The 24,323-nt window shown below is 41.8% G+C and overlaps 1 protein-coding gene across 1 annotated transcript in view; it reads left to right on the plus strand.

Annotated features, from left to right (window-relative positions):
• Positions 1 to 24,323, plus strand: part of cfap74 (cilia and flagella associated protein 74) — a 65,169-nt gene that overhangs the window by 16,359 nt on the left and 24,487 nt on the right. The window contains exons 15-22 of the mRNA XM_056422635.1: positions 3,587 to 3,653; positions 4,509 to 4,598; positions 5,455 to 5,640; positions 6,341 to 6,446; positions 8,689 to 8,786; positions 13,329 to 13,451; positions 13,551 to 13,672; positions 21,413 to 21,541. Of these exons, the coding sequence (XP_056278610.1) occupies positions 3,587 to 3,653; positions 4,509 to 4,598; positions 5,455 to 5,640; positions 6,341 to 6,446; positions 8,689 to 8,786; positions 13,329 to 13,451; positions 13,551 to 13,672; positions 21,413 to 21,541 (921 nt within the window). The remainder of the gene's footprint in view (positions 1 to 3,586; positions 3,654 to 4,508; positions 4,599 to 5,454; positions 5,641 to 6,340; positions 6,447 to 8,688; positions 8,787 to 13,328; positions 13,452 to 13,550; positions 13,673 to 21,412; positions 21,542 to 24,323) is intronic.

Here is a 24,323-nt window from a genome sequence, read left to right on the forward strand (position 1 = left end):
GATGACCTGCAACTTCTTGATGTTAAACTCAGACAAAACCGAAGTAATTTTAATCGGCCCTGAGCACCTCAGAGATCAATTATCTGGTGATGTGGATTCTGTAGACGGCATTGCCCTGGCATCCAACACCACTGTAAAGAATCTTGGCGTTATCTTTGATCGGGACTTGTCCTTTAACTCCCACGTAAAGCAAATCTCAAGGACTGCATTCTTTCATCTACGTAATATTTCAAAAATCAGGCACATCTTGTCTCAAAAGATGCAGAAAAATTGGTTCACGTTCGTTACTTGAGACTGGATTACTGCAACTCCTTATTATCAGGCTGCTCTAATAAATCTCTTAGGTCCCTCCAGTTGATCCAGAATGCTGCAGCTCGTGTTCTCACTAAAACTAAGAAAAGAGATCACATCACTCCTGCACTAGCTGCTCTGCACTGGCTCCCAGTAAAATCAAGAATCACTTTTAAAATTCTTCTCTTAACCTACAAAGCCTTGATTGGTGATGCACCATATCTTAAGGAGCTTGTAGTACCATATTGCCCCACTAGAGAGCTGCGCTCACTAAATGCGGGACTACTTGTAGTTCCTAGAGTCTTAAAAAGTAGAATGGGAGCCAGAGCCTTTAGTTATCAAGCTCCTCTTTTATGGAACCAGCTTCCAATTTCAGTCCGGGAGGCAGACACAGTCACCTCGTTTAAGAGTAGACTTAAGACCTTCCTCTTTGACAGAGCTTATAGTTAGGGCTGAATCAGGTTTGCCCTGGTCCAGCCCCTTGATATGCTGCTATAGGCTTATAGCTGCCGGGGGACGTTTTAGGATGCACTGAGTACCTATCTCCTCTTTTTTTCTCTCCTTAAGGATGAATTTTCATCTCTCAATCACACGTTACTAACTCTGCTTTCTCCCCGGAGTCCTTTTGACTTCACGTCTCATGGGGTCATCGGACCCTATGAGACGACATAGATCCTATCTGCCTGATGGATCACCGAGGTCTGGGTCGTGGAATTCCTGCCACCAACTACACCACTGTCCTGTTGAGACTCCGCCCACTGTTGAGACTCCGCCCACTCCTCCTCTACCTCCATCTGCCTGATGGATCCATTCATTGAATGTATTTTAACTCTAAATCTGTCCTTCTGTACACATTACATCTATTGTTCTGTCCATCCTGGAGAGGGATCCTCCTCTGTTGCTCTCCTGAAGGTTTCTTCCTTTTTTCCCCTGAAGGGTTATTTGGGAGTTTTCCTGGTCCGATGTGAGGTTTTGGGGCAGGGATGTCTATGTGTACAGATTACGAGACAAATTTGTAATTTGTGAAATTGGGCTATACAAATAAACTGAATTGAATTTAATTGAACTATAAAACGTAAACATATCGTTATCAACATTAAAAACAAAGGAACATGGCTACCATTGGTTCTCGCAGCTTCCAAGCTAGCTGCTTGAGGAAGACTCCGGTGACGAGCATCGAGTCCACGAGGCAGAGTGATGAAGGGGTTATTATTTAAAAAATTGTCGGAGAATGTCATTTATTAATTACTGGGCGTCACAAAAGATATCTCGTAATCTACAAACGGAATGAAAATGTTCCAACATTGTGTGACAAGATGATGTCATAACCATCTGCCTGATGGATCACGGAGGTCTGGACCGTGGTCCATGCCTACTACCAACGACGCCATGGCCCTGCTGCTGCTCCGCCCACTCCTCCTCTCTACCTCCATCTGCCTGATGGATCACGGAGGTCTGGATCGTGGTCCATGCCTACAACCAACTATTCACACACTCTGTCATATTCATTGAATGTGTTTTAAATATAATCTGTCCTTCTGTACACATGACATCTATTATTCTGTCCATCCTGGAGAGGGATCCTCCTCTGTTGCTCTCCCGAATGTTTCTTCTCTTTTTTTCTCTGTGAAAGGGTTGTTTGGGAGTTTTTCCTGATCCGATGTGAGGTCAAAGGTCAGGGGTGTCTATGTGTACAGATTGTAAAGCCCTCTGAAGCTAATTTGTAATGTGTGAGAATGGACTATACAAAATAAACTGAATTGAATTGAATTACCAAAGACCGTAAAAGAACACGGCGGTTTGGTACCCGAGATGTTCTGTGACTGCGGCTGCTTCCTAATTCTGCTCACTTGCCGCATGTTTCCGAACTTTTTGTCCAGGTTTGTTTCTTAAGTTTCTGAGAGTCCTCCCCTGCCTCTCTGGCCGGCCGCCCGCTCGTTGCTTATGGATCGGCTGTCGATCGGCGAGCTGTGAAGCTCCTCGGGGTTTTGGTGTGATCATCAGCTGCTGGATGCACACGTTGCTTTTGAAATAGCTCCCAGTCCTCTTGTTTCTCCTCATGCCTGGAAATATACATTTGGTTTTCTGCTCTGGTTCATACAGAGGAGGACATTTACATATTTTTTATGGGGCAAATTTTTCCCCCACTGACTGAAATCCAGGAGCATTTAAAAAGAAATTAGGAGCACATTTTTTTTTTTTTACTTGTGAAATAAGATTTAACCTTTGATCAAAAATAATACATATACTTATTCAGGCTTACAGTACAAGAGCAATTGTCATAAAAATGGCAATAATAAGACTATTAGGCAGTAGTCTACAGATTCAAAGTGTTTTCTTAGATTTTTTTAACACATAAATCAGACAATAATATTCAATTGTATTCTCATTTCTTTGAGGCTATTTATTATTACAAAAATGTAAACAACTATTAACAATTATAACTTATTTCTTTGTTTTTTTATAATGGCAATAATAAGACTATTAGGCAATAATAAGACGATTAGGCAATAATAAGACTATTAGGCTGTAGTCTACAGATTCAAAGTGTTTTGTTAGATTTTTTTAACAGCAAACAAACAGAAAACATAAATCAGACAATCATATTAAATGTTATTCTTATTTATTTTTGGTTCAGAGAAATGTATTACTGCTTGCTCTTTGCACTGTCAATCGTCTTTGCACTGTTTTATATATTGGGGTACAGTTGCTTTCATACAAAACTTTCTTTTGCATGTTATCTTCCTACCGTGACGGCTGAATGCATTGTTGGATTTAATCTTGAATTTTGTGTGTGTGTACCTACCTAGTACAGGCAGTACAGATAGGACACACACAACAAAGAACATAAACTAAACGCTATTAAATAATCAAAATTGATGGGGGCATTTTTTGCCTCTCCTCGTGATATCAGGGGCGACATTATATTCTTTAGGGGCAGTTTTGCCCTTTGCCCTCTCTGATTTTTCCACGAGGGCTCCTCGCCCATCTTCTCCGGTCTCATGAGATTTGTCACCCTTCCCGCATTTCCTCCGAAAGCTGCTGATCTCTGGTGTGAATGCCTCCTCGACGCACGAGGCGCGTCCCGCTCACGCTGTGGGTTTCCACCGAGCCTCGCTTCATGACATTCATGTGCCCACGTGGGAGGCCGTGGTGCAAGGACCAAAATAAACTCCGCAGAGATGTGTCTATATATAACACATCCGGTTAAATAACCAGAAGAAAGGCCTTCTGGTTTCCATTTTAAGCTGGTTTTCTTTTCATAACTCATAACTCACTGTGATTTGTGTTTCAGCTTTGAGCCTCCGGGTGCTTTATCCACTGGGATGTCCTGTGACATGCATGCTGTCTTTAAACCTGAGGTTAGTAACCCCATCCCCTCCCCCTCTCCCTTTAGACATATACACAGTACATTCATCATGTTGTCCAGTTAGTTCGTAAACACATGCCTGTAACTGCATAAAAGGCCATAATGCTGCTCGAGAATTCTATCTCCACTCTACTTTATTCCTTTTTTTTTATCCTTCCCATGACACGAGCACTTCTATAGCTTCGCGATGGTACCTTTTTAGATTCATTCTTTTCATGATATTTAAGCGTCTTTGAGTTCTATGAAAAGCGCTATAGAAATTGTATGTATTATTATTATTATTTTTATATTTACCTTCGCATTCGAGAATGCGGAAGGTAATGTTTTGATCGCTGTGTATTTATTTGTATGCGTGTTATTCGCATAACTCAAAAAGTATTAAACCGAATCGCATGAAATTTGGTGGGATGATTGGTTATTATCCGGGGACCATTTGATTAGATTAAGGGACAAAGGTCAAGGTCAAGGTCATGAAAAGGTACCAAAAAAGTGCCTGCGGCGAAGGTATGCGCTCTACCGAGTGCCCGTTCTAGTTAATAAAGTTCTGCTCTGTTCTAAAGCACAGAGGATTTCAAATGTAATAATGCCTAATAGGTCAAAGTTCTGGCTATTAATGAAAGGGTTTTAGCACCTGTGTGAGCAGTGCAAGGCAACAAGAGGTACAGAGGCTTGAGATGTGCGTTAACAAATAGGATATAAGACGATAGTCAAATCCCAAACAGACATATAAGCGTCCTTGTGAAAAAGTGCTTATCAGATTCTCTGCCTCGATTTCATTTCATTCTTTTGCTTTAGAATTAAAGGTGTATTTCTGAATCCAGTGTCCGTGTCCCACACTGTCTCTCAGATCAACCAGGACTTGGAAGGGGAGGTCCAGTTTGCGTCCGCACTGGGTCCCTTCTCCGTGCCCGTCAGATGCACCATGAAGAGATGTGACGTGAGTCGTGTGCCGGCGCCAACCGAGAGCGAATCAGTGTCGATTATGATCCAAATGATTATTAATGTAATTTGCGATTTGCTCATGTCAACCTTTTTTTTGCGATACAGTTTGGGGGCGTATGAGTATACACACAGAGCGCGTTGGCTCACATGGCTGTATAGCTTTAGATTGCTGTAGTCATAATGATATACACTTGTCTCAGGAACTGCGGCATCCCAACAAAATCAAAGAGATAAAACTCTCATGAAATGAGTTTATATGAAAGACAACGAGAACCTCTTCCCAAAAGAACCCACAGGTGGAAACGAAAGAGCGAGCCTGAGCATCTAGTTACACCTAAAACAGTGCAGCAGCGTTTATCAAACACTTCCATGTCCAAAATGGACATTTTTTTCAATTTTTTATTGAACTGTACACAGTTTAATTTCTCAATGTACTCTGAAATTAAAGCATAGAACAAATAAACAATTGGAGATAAAAAATCAATCATGGAATCGTTTTGTTTAACAAAATGTAATCTACTTTTTTGACACCTTTTGCAGATATAACAGCCGAACACACTCGGAGAGCATTCTTTCTACAATGGAAATCAAATATTGTTCAGAAAGTTCTTCCAGCTGCACGTTGTTAACCCATCACTTGTTCCCTGAAAAAGGCCTTTTTGTAGAACTCTGAAATGTACATTATGTTTAAGTTTTTGGTGACCTAAATTTTTTTGTTTCACCTCTGGTAGTTTGCCGCTGACCTTTGTACCATTTCAGGTTATTCACTGGACGTAAACGGCTTAAATTTCAATAAAAACTGGAAACATACGGGTAGTGTATGAAGAATAATGAATGTATCCTCTTTCCAGCTGGAGGTCGACAGCCAGCGCGTTGACTTTGGTTCTCACGTGGTGGGCCAGACTATTTCATGGACGATCACCTTGACCAACAAGGGGGCGTTGGCCACCGTCTTCAGCCTGGACACCGCCACACATCTCAGTCCAGAAACCAGCCATGCACAGACGACACCCGAGGTCTCTGCCAACACCTGCCAGGTCAGACTGCCAAAGTTTGTTTTCAATACATGAGTGTTAATATGATTTGAGAGATGTTTGTAAGTTTACTGTACAAAAGGCTAAAAAAGGGATTAAAAGAAGATTTATTTCTATTGTAGGAGTCCAATTATGGAACAATGTTAAAATGAATAAGAACTCATTTTTGGTTTTCAAAAGGATTATTTATAAAACAATTGTTGAGGGTTATAAGTGTGATTGAAACATATGTATATGGAAGATGTATGTGTATATATATATATATAGTTTTTCATTTTTTAAATTATTATTATTTTTTTCTTCTTTATTTTATATACATTTTCTGATTTATTTGATTCTAATCATTTAGAATTGGAATATATAAGCATTTTTTGCTTCTACTTATGCCTTTTCAGTCTTTCTGTTTTGTATATTATATAGAATAATATTGTATTGTATTGGAATAATTGACTGAATAAAAAATAAAAAAATACACAACAACAACAACTGCCGATCTGAACCTCAAAGCGTGGCCGTTTTTTAAATTTGATGCCCTGATGGAGCAACTTTGCAGTAAACAAAATATTAATTTAATATTAGAAAATCCTACAGCGGCACCAAGACGAATGTGTAGTCGATTGACACCGCCAGGTGGAAAGACATTTGAATAAAGTGTCATGTACTGTGTACACCATCTCACGTGTGTGTTGCTGTTGGCTGACAGGAGGAAAGCAGTCAGAACACAACATCTGAGGACCGGAGCAGCTCTGAACTCCAGCCGAAACAGGAAAGTCAAGAACCCTGTGAGGCGTCGCAGCAAGAGCCCCCAGGTAAGGCTGTGATGCACAGTGTGTTCACAGTAATGCCCATTTTACCAACAGCACCTAACTTGGTTACCATTTCTCCCCCCTTTTCCCACTGTGTATTATATTCAATTCAGTTTATTTTATACAGCCCAATATCACAAATTACGAATTTGCCTCACTGGGCTTTACAATCTGTACACATACGACATTCCTGACCTTTGACCTCAGAGAAGGGTCAAGACAGGAGGCCGGCCCACCAGGCAGGAGGCATCAGACACAGCCAGGTCCAATGGACCCTATGAGACGTGAAGTCACAAAGACTCCAGGGAGGAAGCAGAGTTAATAATGTGTGATGGAGAGATGTGAATTCATCCATAAGGAGAGAGAGAAGAGGAGATAGGTGCTCAGTGTATCCTAGAGGAGAGAGGTGCTCAGTGTATCCTAGAGGAGAGAGGTGCTCAGTGTATCCTAGAGGAGATAGGTGCTCAGTGTATCCTAGAGGAGAGAGGTGCTCAGTGTATCCAAGAGGAGATAGGTGCTCAGTGTATCCTAGAGGAGAGAGGTGCTCAGTGTATCCTAGAGGAGAGAGGTGCTCAGTGTATCCTAGAGGAGAGAGGTGCTCAGTGTATCCTAGAGGAGATAGGTGCTCAGTGTATCCTAGAGGAGAGGGGTGCTCAGTGTATCCTAGAGGAGAGAGGTGCTCAGTGTATCCTAGAGGAGAGAGGTGCTCAGTGTATCCTAGAGGAGATAGGTGCTCAGTGTATCCTAGAGGAGATAGGTGCTCAGTGTATCCTAGAGGAGAGAGGTGCTCAGTGTGTCCTAGAGGAGATAGGTGCTCAGTGTGTCCTAGAGGAGATAGGTGCTCAGTGTATCCTAGAGGAGATAGGTGCTCAGTGTGTCCTAGAGGAGAGAGGTGCTCAGTGTATCCTAGAGGAGATAGGTGCTCAGTGTGTCCTAGAGGAGAGAGGTGCTCAGTGTATCCTAGAGGAGATAGGTGCTCAGTGTGTCCTAGAGGAGAGAGGTGCTCAGTGTATCCTAAATGTCCCCCAGCAGCCTATCAGCCTATAGCAGCATCTCTAGGGTCTCTAGGTAACTATAAGACTACCAAAGAGGAAAGTCTTCAGTCTCCTCTCAATGAGGTGAAAACACGTGGACCAGCATGGATACAGAACCTGAACCCTGAAGTCTTCATCTCAGAAGAACCTGCAAAATATCTTGTGTTCGTGTATCGTGTTCTGACTTTGACATACTGCAGAATATTTTTTAATTAATACTATTTTTACTACGTTAGAAGAGTGATGTAAGCATTTAGCTCAAGTGCGGCCTCGCAGAGCAGCTCGCACTGGCTGGAGAGTCCTGGTCTCGTTTTATAATACTCGTCAGAGTAAAAGGAAGAAAGGAGAAAAAAAATCACCGCTGACTAAAAGTGTGCAGTCGGATGTGGTGACCTTTTCAGTATCAACCAACACCCACCATCTTCCCCTCGTCTTAGAAAGTGTTTTGAGTTGACTAAACCGCTTCAGTCACAACAGGCGGTGTTTGCAGGGAAAAGAAATACTCTGAAAAGCACCGTGGCCAAAGTAGTTGTGTGTGAACATCATGTGTCGAGGACACCTCCCACAGCCTCTGGAATACAGAAAGTAAAGGACTGACGACAATCTCCTCATTGTTGACAATGTTGTCTTATGTTTCTACTTCTGTGAGGACATTTGGTCCTGGTAAAATCCACAACAACAACAAAGAAAGCGAAGGGTTCACAGCTGACGGCGAGGAGGCGTCTTCTTCTTTAACGTTCCCTCAGATCAGAAGACGTCATCGCAGCACTTCTCTCCACGGATGATAAGCGGTTCAGTCTTTGTTTGGCCTCTGCTCTGCTGCGACTATAGACTATAGACTATGCATCTATTCGGCGAGAGGCCGTCTAATCGAGGCCAGACGTTCTATATGTTGTTTTTATGCCGTATTTGCTTTTTTATGCCTTCGATATCTCTTGAACTAAAGGCCAGATTGGCGTCACATTTGACGTGACCGTTCATGCTCCGAAGCAGAACTTCATGGTCGAGGTCAAACTGTCAGGTTTCCGATGATGAGATGTTCCCTCGGTGACACCACAGGGCCACATTTTGGGCTTATGGAACAATTAATCTCGCGAGTTCAGTGTTTCCTTTGTGTTGTGTTTGGTGTGTTAGTAGGACAGGTTGACAGTAGAAATGACCTTTGATCAGGTTTTGCCGTATGTGTGTGTGTGTGTGTGTGTGTGTGTCAGAGGCTGCCGCTTCCAGTCCAGACGTTATTCCTGAGACGTGCGTGTCCACCGGTGATGAGCAGAGCCACTCAGACTCCGGTGACATAAGTCTCGGAAATGTAAGTATTTACGTCTAACGGTAACTCAATTAATGTGGCGATTCCCTGACGTTATCTCGACCCAAATTATTATCGTGCAATAATTTAGTTAAAGAGCAAAATAGAAACCTGATGGCAGCCTCAGGTGTACTTTGTGTTGAATGCTAATTTGCAAATGGTTGTGAATTCAATTCAGTTTATTTTATGTCGCACAAAATCACAAATTCGGAATTTGCCTCAAGGGTACAATGCTAACGCGCTCGTAATGACAATGCTAACGCGCGTTAGCATTGTCATTACGAGCGCGTTAGCACGCTGGCGTTAGCATTCAAGCCGTTAGCGTGGCAAAAGACTGATTGCCAACTTTATTTCCGCCAAAATAGGGACAAAAGTTCACGCCGCCTTGGCAGTGTGGCTATGGTGTATATACAGGACTGTCTCAGAAAATTAGAATATTGTGATAAAGTTCTTTATTTTCTGTAATGCAATTAAAAAAACAAAAATGTCATGCATTCTGGATTCATTACAAATCAACTGAAATATTGCAAGCCTTTTATTCTTTTAATATTGCTGATTATGGCTTACAGCTTAAGAAAACTCAAATATCCTATTTCTAAATATTAGAATATCATGAAAAAGTATACTAGTAGGGTATTAAACAAATCACTTGAATCGTCTAATTAACTCGAAACACCTGGAAACACATTTTCAAATGTTTGATTTTGTTTTGCTGTTATAAATCTTTTTTTTTACTTGGTCTGAGGAAATATTCAAATTTTATGAGATAGGATTTTAGAGTTTTCTTAAGCTGTAAGCCATAATCAGCAATATTAAAAGAATAAAAGGCTTGCAATATTTCAGTTGATTTGTAATGAATCCAGAATGCATGACATTTTTGTTTTTTTAATTGCATTACAGAAAATAAAGAACTTTATCACAATATTCTAATTTTCTGAGACAGTCCTGTATACGGTCCATATTTGTTATTTTATTCTTCTTCAATCAGAAATCAAAAACATTTGCCTATTCAATTTGTATTTAGTATCAACATGTAAGCTTCTGTCACTAAACCTCGAAATTGGATGATTTAAAAAATTATTTCTGACCTTTACAGCAAAAAAAGAGTCAGGCTTCACATAAATTTGAAGTTGATTCTTCTCGAGTCGGACCGTTCGACGGTCATTCGAGAGAAAATCTTCTCCACAAAGGCTCGCGAGGACAAAACTCCGGACATGATGATCTAGTTTTTTAGGAAAACCACCACAGCCAACAAAGCACTGTTGAGCCTGGCGAGACCGTCAGTCGGCGTCTGTCTGTCATCCTATCGGTACTCATAGGAGGCTCCTTTTCCTTTGCAGACGTCACAAAGAAGCCTCCGATGTTGCTTGCATCCTCAGCTAGTTTGGCCTCCTTGTGCATTTCTGTGGAAGCCTCCTGGGTTCGGCCGCTCGGTATCGGGCTAACGGCTTTAACCCAAATCTTTTTTGATTCCTATCATTTGTTGTAGCTGCACTGTGTTTCTCTTCTGTCAGGTTTTTCCATATTTGCACATGCCACTAACACGTCATTATCATCAGTTGCTGCAATGCAAATATATGAAAATATATATGATTGAATTACACAACAACACATGTTCTGCTCCTGCGGTTGAACCAGATCTAGGATCTGTACGAGTGCCGCCTGCAGAGTCGAGTAGGTCCCATGTGGGATGAACCAATTTAGCCCAATATAGGGGACGCTGCTAGCTGTTGGCATGACAATCATCATATGTGAAGGTATTGGCTAAATGAAGGTCTTTTGATAGATCTGACGCAACAATATCATTCTCAACCCGTGTAACTGGACTAGCGGAGAGACATTCGGCCTAACGATTTTTCTGCCTTTACGTCTCATTTCCAGCATTGATGCTGCGCGCGTGCGTGTGTGTGTGTGTGTGTGTGTGTGTGTGTGTGTGCGCGCCTCGTGGCCCATGTGAAGTTCTGGAGCCGTTCAGGGTTCATTACGTCTCTCTGGTGGGGGGCTAATGGTGCAACGCCTCTCTGGCTCTGCGTCTGCTCCGGCTGTGTCTGTGCGTCGCACATCCCCGGGTGCCTTCTGCTCGGCTAATGTCGTCTCGACGAAATACGTTCCCGTCGTGCGGTTGAAGGCTTGCGTCTCGAATGGGAGATTATCCGTCAAGCTATGTTGAGGCAGTCGCGGCTCCCACCCCCTTAACGCTGAGCAGACAATCCATGCAGCTTTTCGGTGTCGTTTGTTTCGCACAGATTTCCGCTTCCCCTACATGGATAGAAATGGTTTTGTTTGAGGAAACTCAAAACTATGCCTGATACACACGAGCAGTATTTCTTGGTTTATTCCAGCGTCGGATATACAGAAGGGCAAAGGGCGAAACTGCCCTCAATAAATATTATTTTGCCCCTGATATCACCAGGAGAGGGGCAAAAAATGCCCCCATAATTTCCTCTAATAATTATGTACTTGTCAAAAACATCGTAGCCGATACGACCAAAGGCCAGTTACCATATCATGTTTTGATTGTCTGATTTATGTTTTCAATCAATAAATCTAATTTAAAATTATTTATTTTTTAAAAGAAATAAGTTATAGTTGTTAATAGTTGTTTACATTTTAAAAATAATAAATAGCCTCAAAGAAATGAGAATACAATTGAATATTATTGTCTGATTTATGATTTTTGTTCAAAAAATCTAAGAAAAAACGTTGAATCCGTGGACTACTGCCTAATAGTCTTATTATTGCCATTTGATGAGAATTGCTCATAAACTGTAAGCCTAAATTAGTGTATCTATTATTTTGAACAAAGGTTAAATGTTATTTTACAAGTTTAAAAAAGTGCCCCGAATTTATTTTGAAATGCCACTTGATTTCGTCAGTGGAGTCAAAAATGGCTCCCTAAAAAATATGTAAATGTCCTACTCTGGTCTATTCCCTAAATCATTTGTCTTCATGTATTTATTTGACTCTGTTAGATAAACAACAATTTGGGCACTCTGGTTTCCTACTGGCCAATCATGTGTCATCTAATTTCTGGATATAGTGTACTTGTGTGATGGTATTTACTCTGTAGAGTGATGCAGGTGTGTCTACACACAGATGTACGTGTGTGTGTAGGTACGCGTGTATGTAGACGTCTGGCTCGGCGAAATGAGGTGACCTCTTTTATCTATTTTTTGCATTTATTTTCCTGTTCCTCTCGGTGGGTTTGTTGTCTGTTTGTATACACTACCGTTCAAAAGTTTGGGGTCACTTAGAAATGTCTTTATTTTTCAAAGAAAAGCACTGTTTTTTTCAATAAAGATAACATTAAATTAATCAAAAATGCACTCTATACATTGTTAATGTGGTAAATTAATATTCACGGTGGAAGTGTCTGGTTTCTAATGAAATATCTCCAGAGGTGTATAGAGGCCCATTTCCATCAACGATCACTCCAGTGTTCTAATGGTACATTTGTTTGCTAATCGCCTTAAAAGACTAATGTCTGATTAGAAAACCCTTGTGCAATTATGTTAGCACAGCTAAAAACAGTTATGCTGGTGATATAAGCGATACAACTGGCCTTCCTTTGAGCTTGAAGTTTGTAGAACAAAATTAATACTTCAAATATTAATCATTATTTCTAACCTTATCAATGTCTTGACTATATGTTCTATGAAATGTTCAATTCATTTGATAAATAAAAGTGTGAGTTTTCATGGAAGACACGAAATTGTCTGGGTGACCCCAAACTTTTGAACGGTAGTGTACAGGACTGTCTCAGAAAATTAGAATATTGTGATGAAGTTCTTTATTTTCTGCAATGCAATTAAAAAAACAAAAATGTCATGCATTCTGGATTCATTACAAATCAACTGAAATATTGCAAGCCTTTTATTCTGATTTATTGCTGATTATGGCTTACAGCTTAAGAAAACTCAAATATCCTATCTCTAAATATTAGAATATCATGAAAAAGTATACTAGTAGGGTATTAAACAAATCACTTGAATTGTCTAATGAACTCGAAACACCTGCAAGGGTTTCCTGAGCCTTGACAAACACTCAGCTGTTATAAATCTTTTTTTACTTGGTCTGAGGAAATATTAAAATTTTATGAGATAGGATTTTAGAGTTTTCTTAAGCTGTAAGCCATAATCAGCAATATTAAAAGAATAAAAGGCTTGCAATATTTCAGTTGATTTGTAATGAATCCAGAATGCATGACATTTTTGTTTTTTTAATTGCATTACAGAAAATAAAGAACTTCATCACAATATTCTAATTTTCTGAGACAGTCCTGTATATGTTAACAAAAAGATGAAAAAACAATGGAAATATCATTTAAAGTACATGTTTACTGTGTTATGTACATGTAAGAAGCTTCAGAATCAAAACAGAGAAAGCTCATGAAGGTCACTGAAGATGTGTAGAGGTCGTAGTCAGACTCTGTGTTTCCATCTCACTTGACTGTCCACTTTTGTTTTGTACAATTCTTTGAGAATGCAGCAAATATTTTTTTTACAAACTCAAATGTTGAGTGTTTGATGTGCCCTCCCCCCTCAGGTCAGAGAAGGAGAGATTGGACCCTTTGAAAGCGTTAAACTGGAAGTGCTCTTCACTCCGACCATCCCAGGAGACGCCAAACTGGACTTCCACATCAAATTCTCTGACTTAACCTGCAAACCAGTGAGAGACAACATTTTCAAATGGAAGTATATCTATAGAGCCATAGATTCCGTGTTGGCGTGATTTCATGCAAACCTTTTTGGGATTACAAACAAACAGATAGCCATCCAGGTGAGGGGAGTTGCAGTCAGCGTCCCTGTCTACGTGGTTCAGCCCAGCATGGACATGAAGATCTGCATGTTTGACGGACGCTATCAAGACACCATCGTGGTGCAGAGCAGGTGGGTCCCAGGTTGGCTGACAGATGCGTCATATATGTAAACACCCTTCATACGGGAGCATGTTGCACCTGTCCATCTATCTATTTATCCATCTATCTATCTATCCGTCCATCTGTTTATCTATTTATCCATCTATCTATCTATCCGTCCATCTGTCCATCTATCTATTTATCCATCTATCTATCTATCCATCCATCTGTTTATCTATTTATCCATCTATCCATGCATCTATTCATCTATCGATCAATCTATCTGTCTATTTATCCATCTATCTATCTATCCGTCCATCTGTCCATCTATCTATTTATCCATCTATCTATCTATCCGTCCATCTGTTTATCTATTTATCCATCTATCCATGCATCTATTCATCTATCGATCAATCTATCTGTCTATTTATCCATCTATCCATCCATCGATCTATCCATATGTCTATCTATCCATCCATCCATCCATCCATCTATTTGTTGATGAAGTAAAACCTAAATCAGAATGTTATTCACATACAAGGAATTTGTCATGGTGCAACATTAGACAACAACATTAAACAAACAACAACAATCAACACAGTGTGCAAGAATTCAAACATATTACATTTACAGAAGAATATGAAATACAAACCTGGGCTCTGTTCATGAGGGTCAGATAGGGGACCCGGGCTCTGTTAATAAGGGTCAGTTGGGGACCCGGGCTCTGTTCATGAGGGTCAGTTGGGGACCCGGGCTCTGTTCATGAGGGTCAGTTGGGGACCCGGGCTCTGACGGCTTCCGACGGGAAGAAACTGTTCGTGTGGCGTGAGTTCTCGGTCCTGATGTACAGTAATAACACCTTTTGTCAAATAATCCCATTTTTTTAGAAGTAAATTAGAATGCAAAACAACAATGAAGTGTCTACCTTGTTAGATGATTTTCTCGACGCTACGTGTAACTCGATGGAGAAAAGTCACTCTGCCCCTTGAATTGGAACAAAACTAATGTTTTATCCCTTGTCGTTCCAATTGGTTTAGACTGAAACTCTAATGTCTCGTTTAGCGACCTTGTTTGAACATGCAACGCACAACGTCATGTAATACCATATTAGTGTCACTTCATATAACCATCTGTAACTGTTGCAGACATTTTGGATCAAGGACAAACATGCTGTGCCAAGGAACTGAACAAAGTCCATTAGTTCTCAAGGTGATGCACACGTTCCATAATCAGTAATATTAAAGGACTAGTCACACAGATTACGTGACCTGGGGGTACCTCTTTATTTTACACGTCTCTTCTTTCGTAATTTCCTTTTTAAATTAATCAAAATCAATGTTGTTTCATTTTAGGATGTTCCTTGGACAATCGTACTAATGTGGTACTGATTATAATAACATGGGATTGCCTGGCATTCTGCAGTCGTTGCATAATAGAAATGTGCATATCAGTCACTTATGAAGTTACGAGGAAATGTAATTTGTGGCGAGAGCGCTGTCTTAGTGGTCGGTCTCGGGGTTTATGAGCTGTAGTCGTGCTAAAGATGAGTTCATGTTCACCTGCACGAGCACTGACAGCAGGGACACCACAAAAGGAGTCGCTGTCAGTTGCTGCCAGACATGTTTTTTCATGTACAATTTGAGCAGATGGTCCACACACACACACACACACCTACACACACCTACACACACACACACACAATCGTTTCCCAAAATAAGCAGCACAGTATTCACCAATTGTTTTATTTTTCTTCTTCTTTTCTTTTTCAGGACTAGTTTTATTTTCACGAGCAATTTACTTAAATGGGACTAAAATGTTTGCCACCGCAGGTGAACACGCGGTCGACATGCCGGATTTAGACCTCTCTAATGTCACCGTCAGCCTCCGGGTAACATGTGGGGGGGGGGGGGGCACCAACCAGTTAACAGTGTCACTATGACAATCTTCCACCTTCCTCTCTCCTCCTTCTTCCCGCTCCTTCCTCTTCCTCCTCCTCCCTCTTCCTCCCACTCCTCCTCCCTCCTTGCGTTGATTGTTGTTTGTCATGTCCAAATGTTGCACCTTCCACCAAAAAAAATTCCTCGTTTGTTTGTGAAAACATTCATTCTTTGGCAATAAACCTGTTTCTGATTCTGATTCTGATTCTGATGAGGCATTTCAAAGAGACCTAATAGCTGCTGTATTATGTGTGGAAAGCATCATAAAAACAACAACAACAACAACAACTGTAATGTTGCAATGTGTACTGACATGACATGACAGCACATGCCAAACACATATTGGCAAATAGGCCCTATGTGAACTTTTCAAGTTAAAACAGTTTATCAAACAGTTTATTGTGGATATTTGCTCATGCACACACACACACCTGGTAGAAAACAGAAGGGCAGAGTGAACCTCCGACCTTCATCAGGCTATTCCACTCACAATTTTTATTAATATCAACAACACATTGATAGTTTATATTATAATGAACCACATATTGGGATATTCCTATTTTAAGAGGCCGCATTGAACCCCTCGGCCAAACGAGATGATCGCAGAAGTGAGCGGTGCTTGACATTTTGGTCCATTCTATTTGTTGTCATGCTTGGAAACATGCCATTTGTGACAACTGCCATCTGGTGCGCTGGCACCACCGGGTCATGTGACACGATGACGGCGTCAGGGTGAAACGGCAGCTTGTCAAAGAAGGAGAAGAAGAAGAAGAAATGTGGAGGAGGAGGAGGAGGAGAAGAAAGGAGGAGGAGGGGAGGAAGGAGGAGTAGAAGGAAGAAAGAGAAGAAGAAGAACTATAGGAGGGGGAGGAGGAGGAGAAAAAGAAGAAGAAAGGTGGAGGAGGAGGAGAAGGAGGAGAAGAAGAAAGGAGGAGGAGGGGGAGGAAGGAGGAGTAGAAGGAAGAAAGAGAAGAAGAAGTATCGGAGGGGGAGGAGGAGGAGTAGAAGAAAAAGAAGAAGAAGAGGAGGGGGAGGAGGAGGAGTAGAAGAAGAAGAGAGGAGGAGGAGGAGAAGAAGAAGAAAGGTGGAGGAGGATGAGGAGAAGAAGAAAGGAGGGGAGGAAGGAGGAGTAGAAGGAAGAAAGAGAAGAAGAAGAAGTATAGGAGGGGGAGGAGGAAAAGGAGGAGAAGAAAAAGAAGAAGAGAGGAGGAGGAGGGTGGAGGAGGAGAGGGGTGGAGGAGAAGAAGAGGAGGGGGGGGGGAGGAAAAGGAGGCAGTGATTTGAATATTACCGCGACTAATTGAAATTTTTTTTTTTTCCCGGAAGACTTTTTAAATGCGCAGTGTTTGATTTTTGCTCGCGAGTCAAAGATCGGAATATTCCGCTGGCAGTTGGCAGAGATTTATTTCATTTTGGGAGCAGTGGTGATTTTTTATACTTCCTATATTATTTTATTTTTCCTGCTGGGAAGTTTGAGAAATGCAGCAAAGGGTCTTCAGATGTCTGTCCCAGTAAACGTGAATCAAGCGGCGCTCCAGTTCCAGTGATGGTTGTTTCTAACGTGTCATCTATTCTCACAGGGATGTGGTCACAGGAAAATAATGGTTCCTCAACGGTTCTTTAAACCTTTCCCGGCTAACGCCACCACGAGGTAGAATTTCGAAGCCTTCATGTATTTTAAAGTTGAGACGACAAAACCGGTCATGTGACGGCGCTGTAGTTTATCCGTAGCCGAATGTTGGCTCGTAACTCCTCCGGTGACTGTGGCGTTGAATTCTGAGGACTTATCTTGTTGACACCGGGTGAATCGTAAACCTTTGTTAAGAGAGAGTTTAATTACGGGCAATAATTCACATTTCTATGGCCTACAAAGATACGTCATCCCCTGATAATAGAAATGTTTGACTTTGACCTCAACGACGGCACAAAATACTCTCAAAAAGCTCCACGTACTCAAAGAATCAAGTGTAACCGTCATAGTTATGCATATCTAAAGAAATAAGGGAATTTTCCTTTATATAATGCACACAATTAGCATATAAAGTTGTGCTTGAAGGCCTGTATAATGCTAATAATGACATAAAAAGGCTTTGTGGTTCTACGAAGAACCATCACCGACTGAAGAACTTTTGTTTTGTTTTAGACACCTTTATAGGTTCTTTGAAGAACCCTTTAAGGCAAGGCAAGGCAAGTTTATTTATATAGCACATTTCATACATGAATGCAATTCAAAGTGCTTTACAAAAAATAGATCAAGAATAAGAAATAAAAAAAAGAGGAATACAAAGTGCATCAAAGAAACAATTTAAAAAGGCATAAAAGCATAAAAGAAGATTAATAAAAGAAAAAATTAAGATAAAAATCTAAGTGCAAAGAATCATTCCTTCTGTCGTTGTCTTATTATTTCAGGATTAATACAAGATTCAATTTAAGGCAATGGAGAACATAAACGTTTTTAGCCTGTTTTGAAAGTAGTAAGAGTTGGTGCAGATCTAAGCTCTTCCGGAAGTTTGTTCCAACTGTGTGTGGCATAATAACTGAATGCTGCTTCACCATGTTTTGTTTTAACTCTGGGAACAGTTAGCAGACCGGCCCCAGATGACCTAAGAGGCCTAGAGGGTTCATAAGGTGGAAGCAAGTCAGAGATATATTTTGGACCTACACCATTTAGAGATTTATAAACGAGCAGCAGTATTTTGAAGTCGATTCTCTGACGTACTGGTAGCCAATGCAGAGACCTGAGAATGGGTGTAATGTGTTCAACTTTCTTAGTCTTTGTTAGGACTCTGGCAGCGGCATTCTGAATAAGTTGTAGCTGTCGAGTGCTTTTTGGGAGACCTGAAAAAAGACTATTACAATAGTCTAACCTACTGGAGATGAAGGCGTGAATTAGTTTTTCTAAATCTTGTTTGGACATAAATCCTCTAATTCTTGCTATATTTTTAGATGGTAATAGGCTGATTTTGTTATTGATTTGATGTGGGTATTAAAATTCAGATCCGAATCAATAATAACACCTACATTTTGACTTGATTTTTCGACTTTAAAGAAAGGGAGTCCAGATGAGCACAAACTTTCAGCCTTTCTTCTTTAGCACCAAACACAATTATCTCGGTTTTATTTTCATTTAGTTGGAGGAAATTTTGGCACATCCAATCATTGATTTGGTCTGTGCACTGACGCAGTAAGTCTATGGGAGCATAGTCACTTGGTGAGAGAGCTATGTATAGTTGAGTGTCGTCCGCATAATTATGGTAGGCGATTTTGTTATTTTGCATAATTCTGCCTAAGGGGAGCATGTAGAGGTTGAATAGAAGAGGCCCAAGGATTGAACCTTGTGGAACTCCACACGTCATGTTAGTCCGCTCAGATACATAGTTGCCAATGGAGACAAAATAGTCCCTGTCTTGTAGGTAGGACTTGAACCAGTCTAGGACCGTACCAGAGAGTCCAACCCAGTTTTTTAGTCTGTCTAGAAGTATTGAATGGTCGACAGTATCAAATGCAGCGCTAAGATCCAATAACACTAGGATAGAAATTTTGCCAGAATCAGTGTTTATGCGAATATCATTTAGAACCTTAGTGAGAGCAGTTTCAGTGCTGTGATGGGGTCGAAATCCGGATTGGTATTTGTCTAAGATACCATTTGAGGTTAAAAAGTTGCTAAGTTGCTGATAGACGACCTTTTCTATTATTTTACTTATAAAGGGTAGATTTGATATAGGTCTGTAGTTGCTAAGTACAGTAGCGTCTAGGTTACATTTCTTTAAGGACAGGGTTCTTTAAAGAACCCTGGTTTGAAAAGTTCTTTGTGGAACCAGAAACGGTGCGTTAAAGAACCATTTTTAAGGTTCTTTTAGACACCTTTATAGGTTCTTTGAAGAACTCTTTAAGGAAATGGTTCCTTAAGGAACCCTGGTTTGAAAGGTTCTTTGTGGAACCAGAAATGGAGCCTTAAGGATTAGAACCATCACCTGCTGAAGAACCATTTTTTGTTTTAGACACCTATATAGGTTCTTTGAAGAACTATTTAAGGCCATGGTTCTTTAAAGAACCCTGGTTTGAAAGGTTCTTTGTGGAACTAGAAATGGTTCTTCTCTGACGTCACTCTGAAGAATCCTTTTCGGTTCCAGATGGCACCTCCATGGTTCTGTGTGGGATGACAGCCTCTCCTGACGGGTGGAAATATATCTGTGTATTTAAGGAACAGTCGTTGTGCATTGGGGACATTGAAAGAGCACCAAAATGTCCCTGAATTGGAACCATAAAAAAATAAAAATAACATGACACATCTGCGCCCAAATGAAACAGAAATATTCGTATAATGTTTTTGGTTACATCGTCATGATTATGACAGTTTTGTTTTTGTTTTTACCCCGAGGAAGCACATTATGTGGATTGCTGTGAAGTGACCTTTAAATCATTAAACGTTGCTTCAGAAAATAACTTGTCGCAGGCAACCAGTAGAAAAAGAAAAAAAAGGACCATTTAAAATTCCCCTGTTAATTAAAATGCCTAATTGTCCTAAATTATATTATGTAGCTATAAATCCCCCCCCCCCCCTCCTGAGAGGGACTTGAAGGTTATGGTTTGGGCCGGAATAGAGATACCCTGAGTGTCGACGGCCAGGAAACAACCGTCTGCTTGACCTCGCCGCTCAAAGTGGGTCATTCCATTCGAGAGGAAACAACAACGAGGTATCCCCCCCCCCCCCTCAGCTCGCTCATCGCTCACCTTTTTGTGGACAAAAAAACCACGTTATCAACCGTTTGATCACATCCCCTCTGGCGGAACAGAGAGACTTGAGCTGGAGTTGTTTGTAGCGTGGTGGTTTTCGCGGAGGTGTGTGAGTGTGAGTGTGAGTGTGTGAGTGTGAGTGTGTGAGTGTGTGAGTGTGTGCCGCCATCGGGCCGCGTGGGGACAGAAGTCCCCGCGGTGAAGAGCCATTTATATCACACGCTGCAGCTTATGACGGAGGCTTGGAGCCACAGGCACAACCATCTGTTGAAGCTCCCGGAAAAATTAGGTCACCTAATTGATTTGGACTTGGGGGGGGGGGACACCGCTCCATACGTACGACGAGATTTGTAATGTGTCGCTCAAATCCCCAAAAAGTATCGCCCGGGCCGTGTTTACCGCTTAAATTGTTTTCATTTTTTGGGATATGTTCTATTGATTTTCACAGTATAAATATATACATATATATATGTATATATATATATACATATTTATATATATATGTATATATATATACACATACATAGATATGTATACAGTATATATATATATATATATATATATATAATTATATGCCAATTAACCCAGACCAACCACCCCGAGGTGAGACTAGGTCCCACCAAATGTTTATCCTAACTATTTACCTAATTCGACTAAACCCAAAGTATTTCACCCCCACATGTATCCATCCTATTAATACAGTAAATTATAACTCCACATTTATATTCAACTTAAAAGCAGCAACACACATCCTCGCTCCCCCCCTACACGCTTCCTCCAGTTGGTCTCTCCCGTAACTATTACCTGGGTGTTCTGTAGCTATTGAACTATCAGTAAAGCCATTTGGAAATGAAAAATAATAGAGTGAGAAGTGGCATGTAAAGAAAGAGAAGGAGTCATGGCGGCGGCGCGGCTTTTTATACACGCCACCTGATTAGACTCCTCGTCGTCGCCGTCATTTCCTGTGCGTCATCGCCGCCGCTTGTGAACTATCATACAGTGCGTATCGCTGCCGGATTAGGCACGATTTTAAAGGAATGCACGTGTGTGTGTGTGTGTGTGTTAAGCTGATAAAAGCATGTCTTTTTGCATGACAGAGCCGGCGCTGCCCTCAAGCTGACCTTTGAGGTGTGCCCGGAAATGAGGAGACACATGGAGATCCTTCCGAAGACGGGCGTCGTCGAGGCCCGATCCAGCTTCAAGGCCCAACTCAGGTTCCAGCCGAGGTGAGGAAGGACACGCGGAGGAGGCCATGATGATGATGATGATGGAATCGCTGGAGCGGTCGTGATCTTATTTTAGACCCTAAACTTGTTTAGGATTCTGTCGATCTTCTGAGGGAAGGTGGAGAGGAGACGGACCTCTGCTTCTTCAGCGCAGAGGAAACATACAGTCGAGAAATCGTGTGTGTGCGTGTGTGTGTGTGTGTGTGTGTTTTGGGAAAAAATCATTGAAATAACTTCAAAATGGGTTTCTTTGGACGACGAGGGTTCTTAAAGGGACCTGTAGTCTTTAAAAGAACCCTTGAAGGGAAAACAACTTTTTGAAGGGTTCTTCCTGAGCAAACGGTTCCCCTCGGTTCCCTCTTTTGGAACCCCCTTATTTCTAATTGGGTCAGCTGTAAAGGATCCATCTGGTCCAACAAACTATCCAATTTTGACATTAAAAGGCTTTGTGATTCTACGAAGAACCATCACCGACTGAAGAAAATTTTTTTTTGTTTTAGACACCTTTAAAGGTTCTTTAAAGAACTATTTAAGGACATGGTTCCTGAAAGAACCCTGGTTTGAAAGGTTCTTTGTGGGACCAGAAATGGTGCCTTAAGGTTCTTTGAGACAATATTATAGGTTCTTGGAAAACAATCCGCCCGTCAAACAAGCCGTCGGGGTCTCAACGTGTCGGCGTCCACTCTGATCGCCGTGGTAACGGTTCCTAATGACTTTGAAGGACATGGTAATTATTTTCCGCAACAATACCGGCTCTATATTTAGACGGAGAGGGAGAGGCGGGAGTTGAACTGCAGTGTGAAGAATGCGAGGAGAGCGGACTGGGGGGCCCCCCAGGGCAAACATGAGAGGCGTGCGGCGGTATGTAAATAAATCCCAGCGTGGGCGCCAGTATTCTCCGGCTCAGCCTCCTCCTTTTTTTTCCGGTTCTCTCGGATCGATGGCCGAGAGAGAGAGAGAGAGAGAGAGTAAAAAAAAGAAGAAGAATGACAACGGGAGGATAGTTGCTTCACACCTGCCGAAGAAGTTAGGGGCACTCGGTGGTCAGCGTTCGGCGGGGGGTGGGGTCAGTAATCTGCCGTTAGTGAATCAGCAGAGGTTTTAATGCGAGGATTAGAGTGCAGCATTACTCGAGATGCTGCAGCGTTCAGAGGCACTAACGCAGCTACCGCCCCCTCCCTCCTCCCTCACTCTCACTCTTTTCCTCTCCGTCTCTCTCTCTCTCTCTCTCTTGCGCTGCCGCCTCCTCCCACTCCCTCACACATACTTCTCGTCCTTCTTGGCCTCTCACCTCCGTGCTTAACTTATACTTCTCTCTTCGCTTTTCTCTCCAATTCCCCCCCCCCCCCCGATACTCCAGAGCGTCCATTCTGCCTCTCTCTCCTCCGTTACTCTCAAACTCCTCTCATCCCTCCGTGTGCGTCCACCTGCCACACCGACGTGCTCTCATTGTGCTCTTAATTCGTAGATTAGGTCTATAAATTAGTTAAACTCCACTCGTTAAATATTTTAAATGTGTGTTCACATCCTATGAGAAGATATACTCTACATGTGGCGATATCGTCCGTGTGGGGGTGGGGCGACACACACACACATGATAGTTTGAGCCTTTTGAGATTCTGGAAATACCTTCTTTTTTCTTCTTTTTTTAATCCATCGTCTGTGTTATTAAATCATCATCAGGGATTTATCTTTCAGAAAAAGAACCCACGCTTCGCCCAACGCAACAACAATGCCGGAGAGGCTATCGTGACCGATTGAAACAGCGGGCGACAGAAATAAGATCAAATTATCCTCGGACCTCCAACTCCCACTGGGAATGGACGGTGGTCCCTGAACGCCTCGTCTGTGTCGGCTGTTGTTTCGGGGCAGTTGACGGTGTGTGTGTCCTTTAAAAAAGCCACTGCCAAGTCCTCCCAGCCAAAGCCTGTGATTGGATTTCCAAATCCTCATTAGCAGCACTGCCTTCAATCACTGTCTCATCCACACATACACACACACACACACACACACACACCGTTAAATCTGGATTCAAAATGACTCAGAGCGTCGGTTCTTTTTCACAGGCGTTCGCTTCTTGCCTTCCCCTCCTCTGGCTTTTTTGTTGGGAAGAGGGTGAGAGCACATTCCTGATTCTAAAGCTCTGAAGGATGGTGTGGACGCACAACCGGCCCCCATCTTCTTCTTCTCCTCATCTTCCTCCCGCTTGCATTTGTCACCGACGCAGCCCACATGTTTCTCTCTCGCGTTCTGCCGGCTGCATAATCCCCTCTCAGCCGACGGTTCACGTGTTCCTGAGATCCGGTTCGGCCGAGAGGAATCGCTCGAATCCAAACGGACGCCGCCGGGCCCGACGGCCGGTTGGAGTCGCCGTCAGCGACGTTTAACCCGACGCCGTGTTCACCGTGACCCCGTTTGCGTTTCAGTTTTAAACCGGTCCCTTCAACCTGGCTTCGTCTGGCTCGGAGAATGGAGAAAGACGCACTTTGCACACGACAACAAAACAACAACAAATGAATAAAAATGTCAGCTATTACATTCTTATTTTTATTTTTATTTTTTATTTTGTTTATTTGTATGGGTTGCTTTAACTATGTTTTAATCGGTTTCATTTGTTTTCACTATATGTGTGGCACTCTGAGATTCGATAAAAATGAAATGCATTATTATTATTATTATAACAGCGCAGCGACCGGCGAACAATACCAACAATCAGACATGGACAACAACAAAAACACATAAATCATCATCCTTCATATTGAACCTACGATAACAATTATAT

Source organism: Pseudoliparis swirei, chromosome 9, assembly GCF_029220125.1.
Source record: "Pseudoliparis swirei isolate HS2019 ecotype Mariana Trench chromosome 9, NWPU_hadal_v1, whole genome shotgun sequence".
Lineage (NCBI taxonomy): Eukaryota > Metazoa > Chordata > Actinopteri > Perciformes > Liparidae > Pseudoliparis > Pseudoliparis swirei.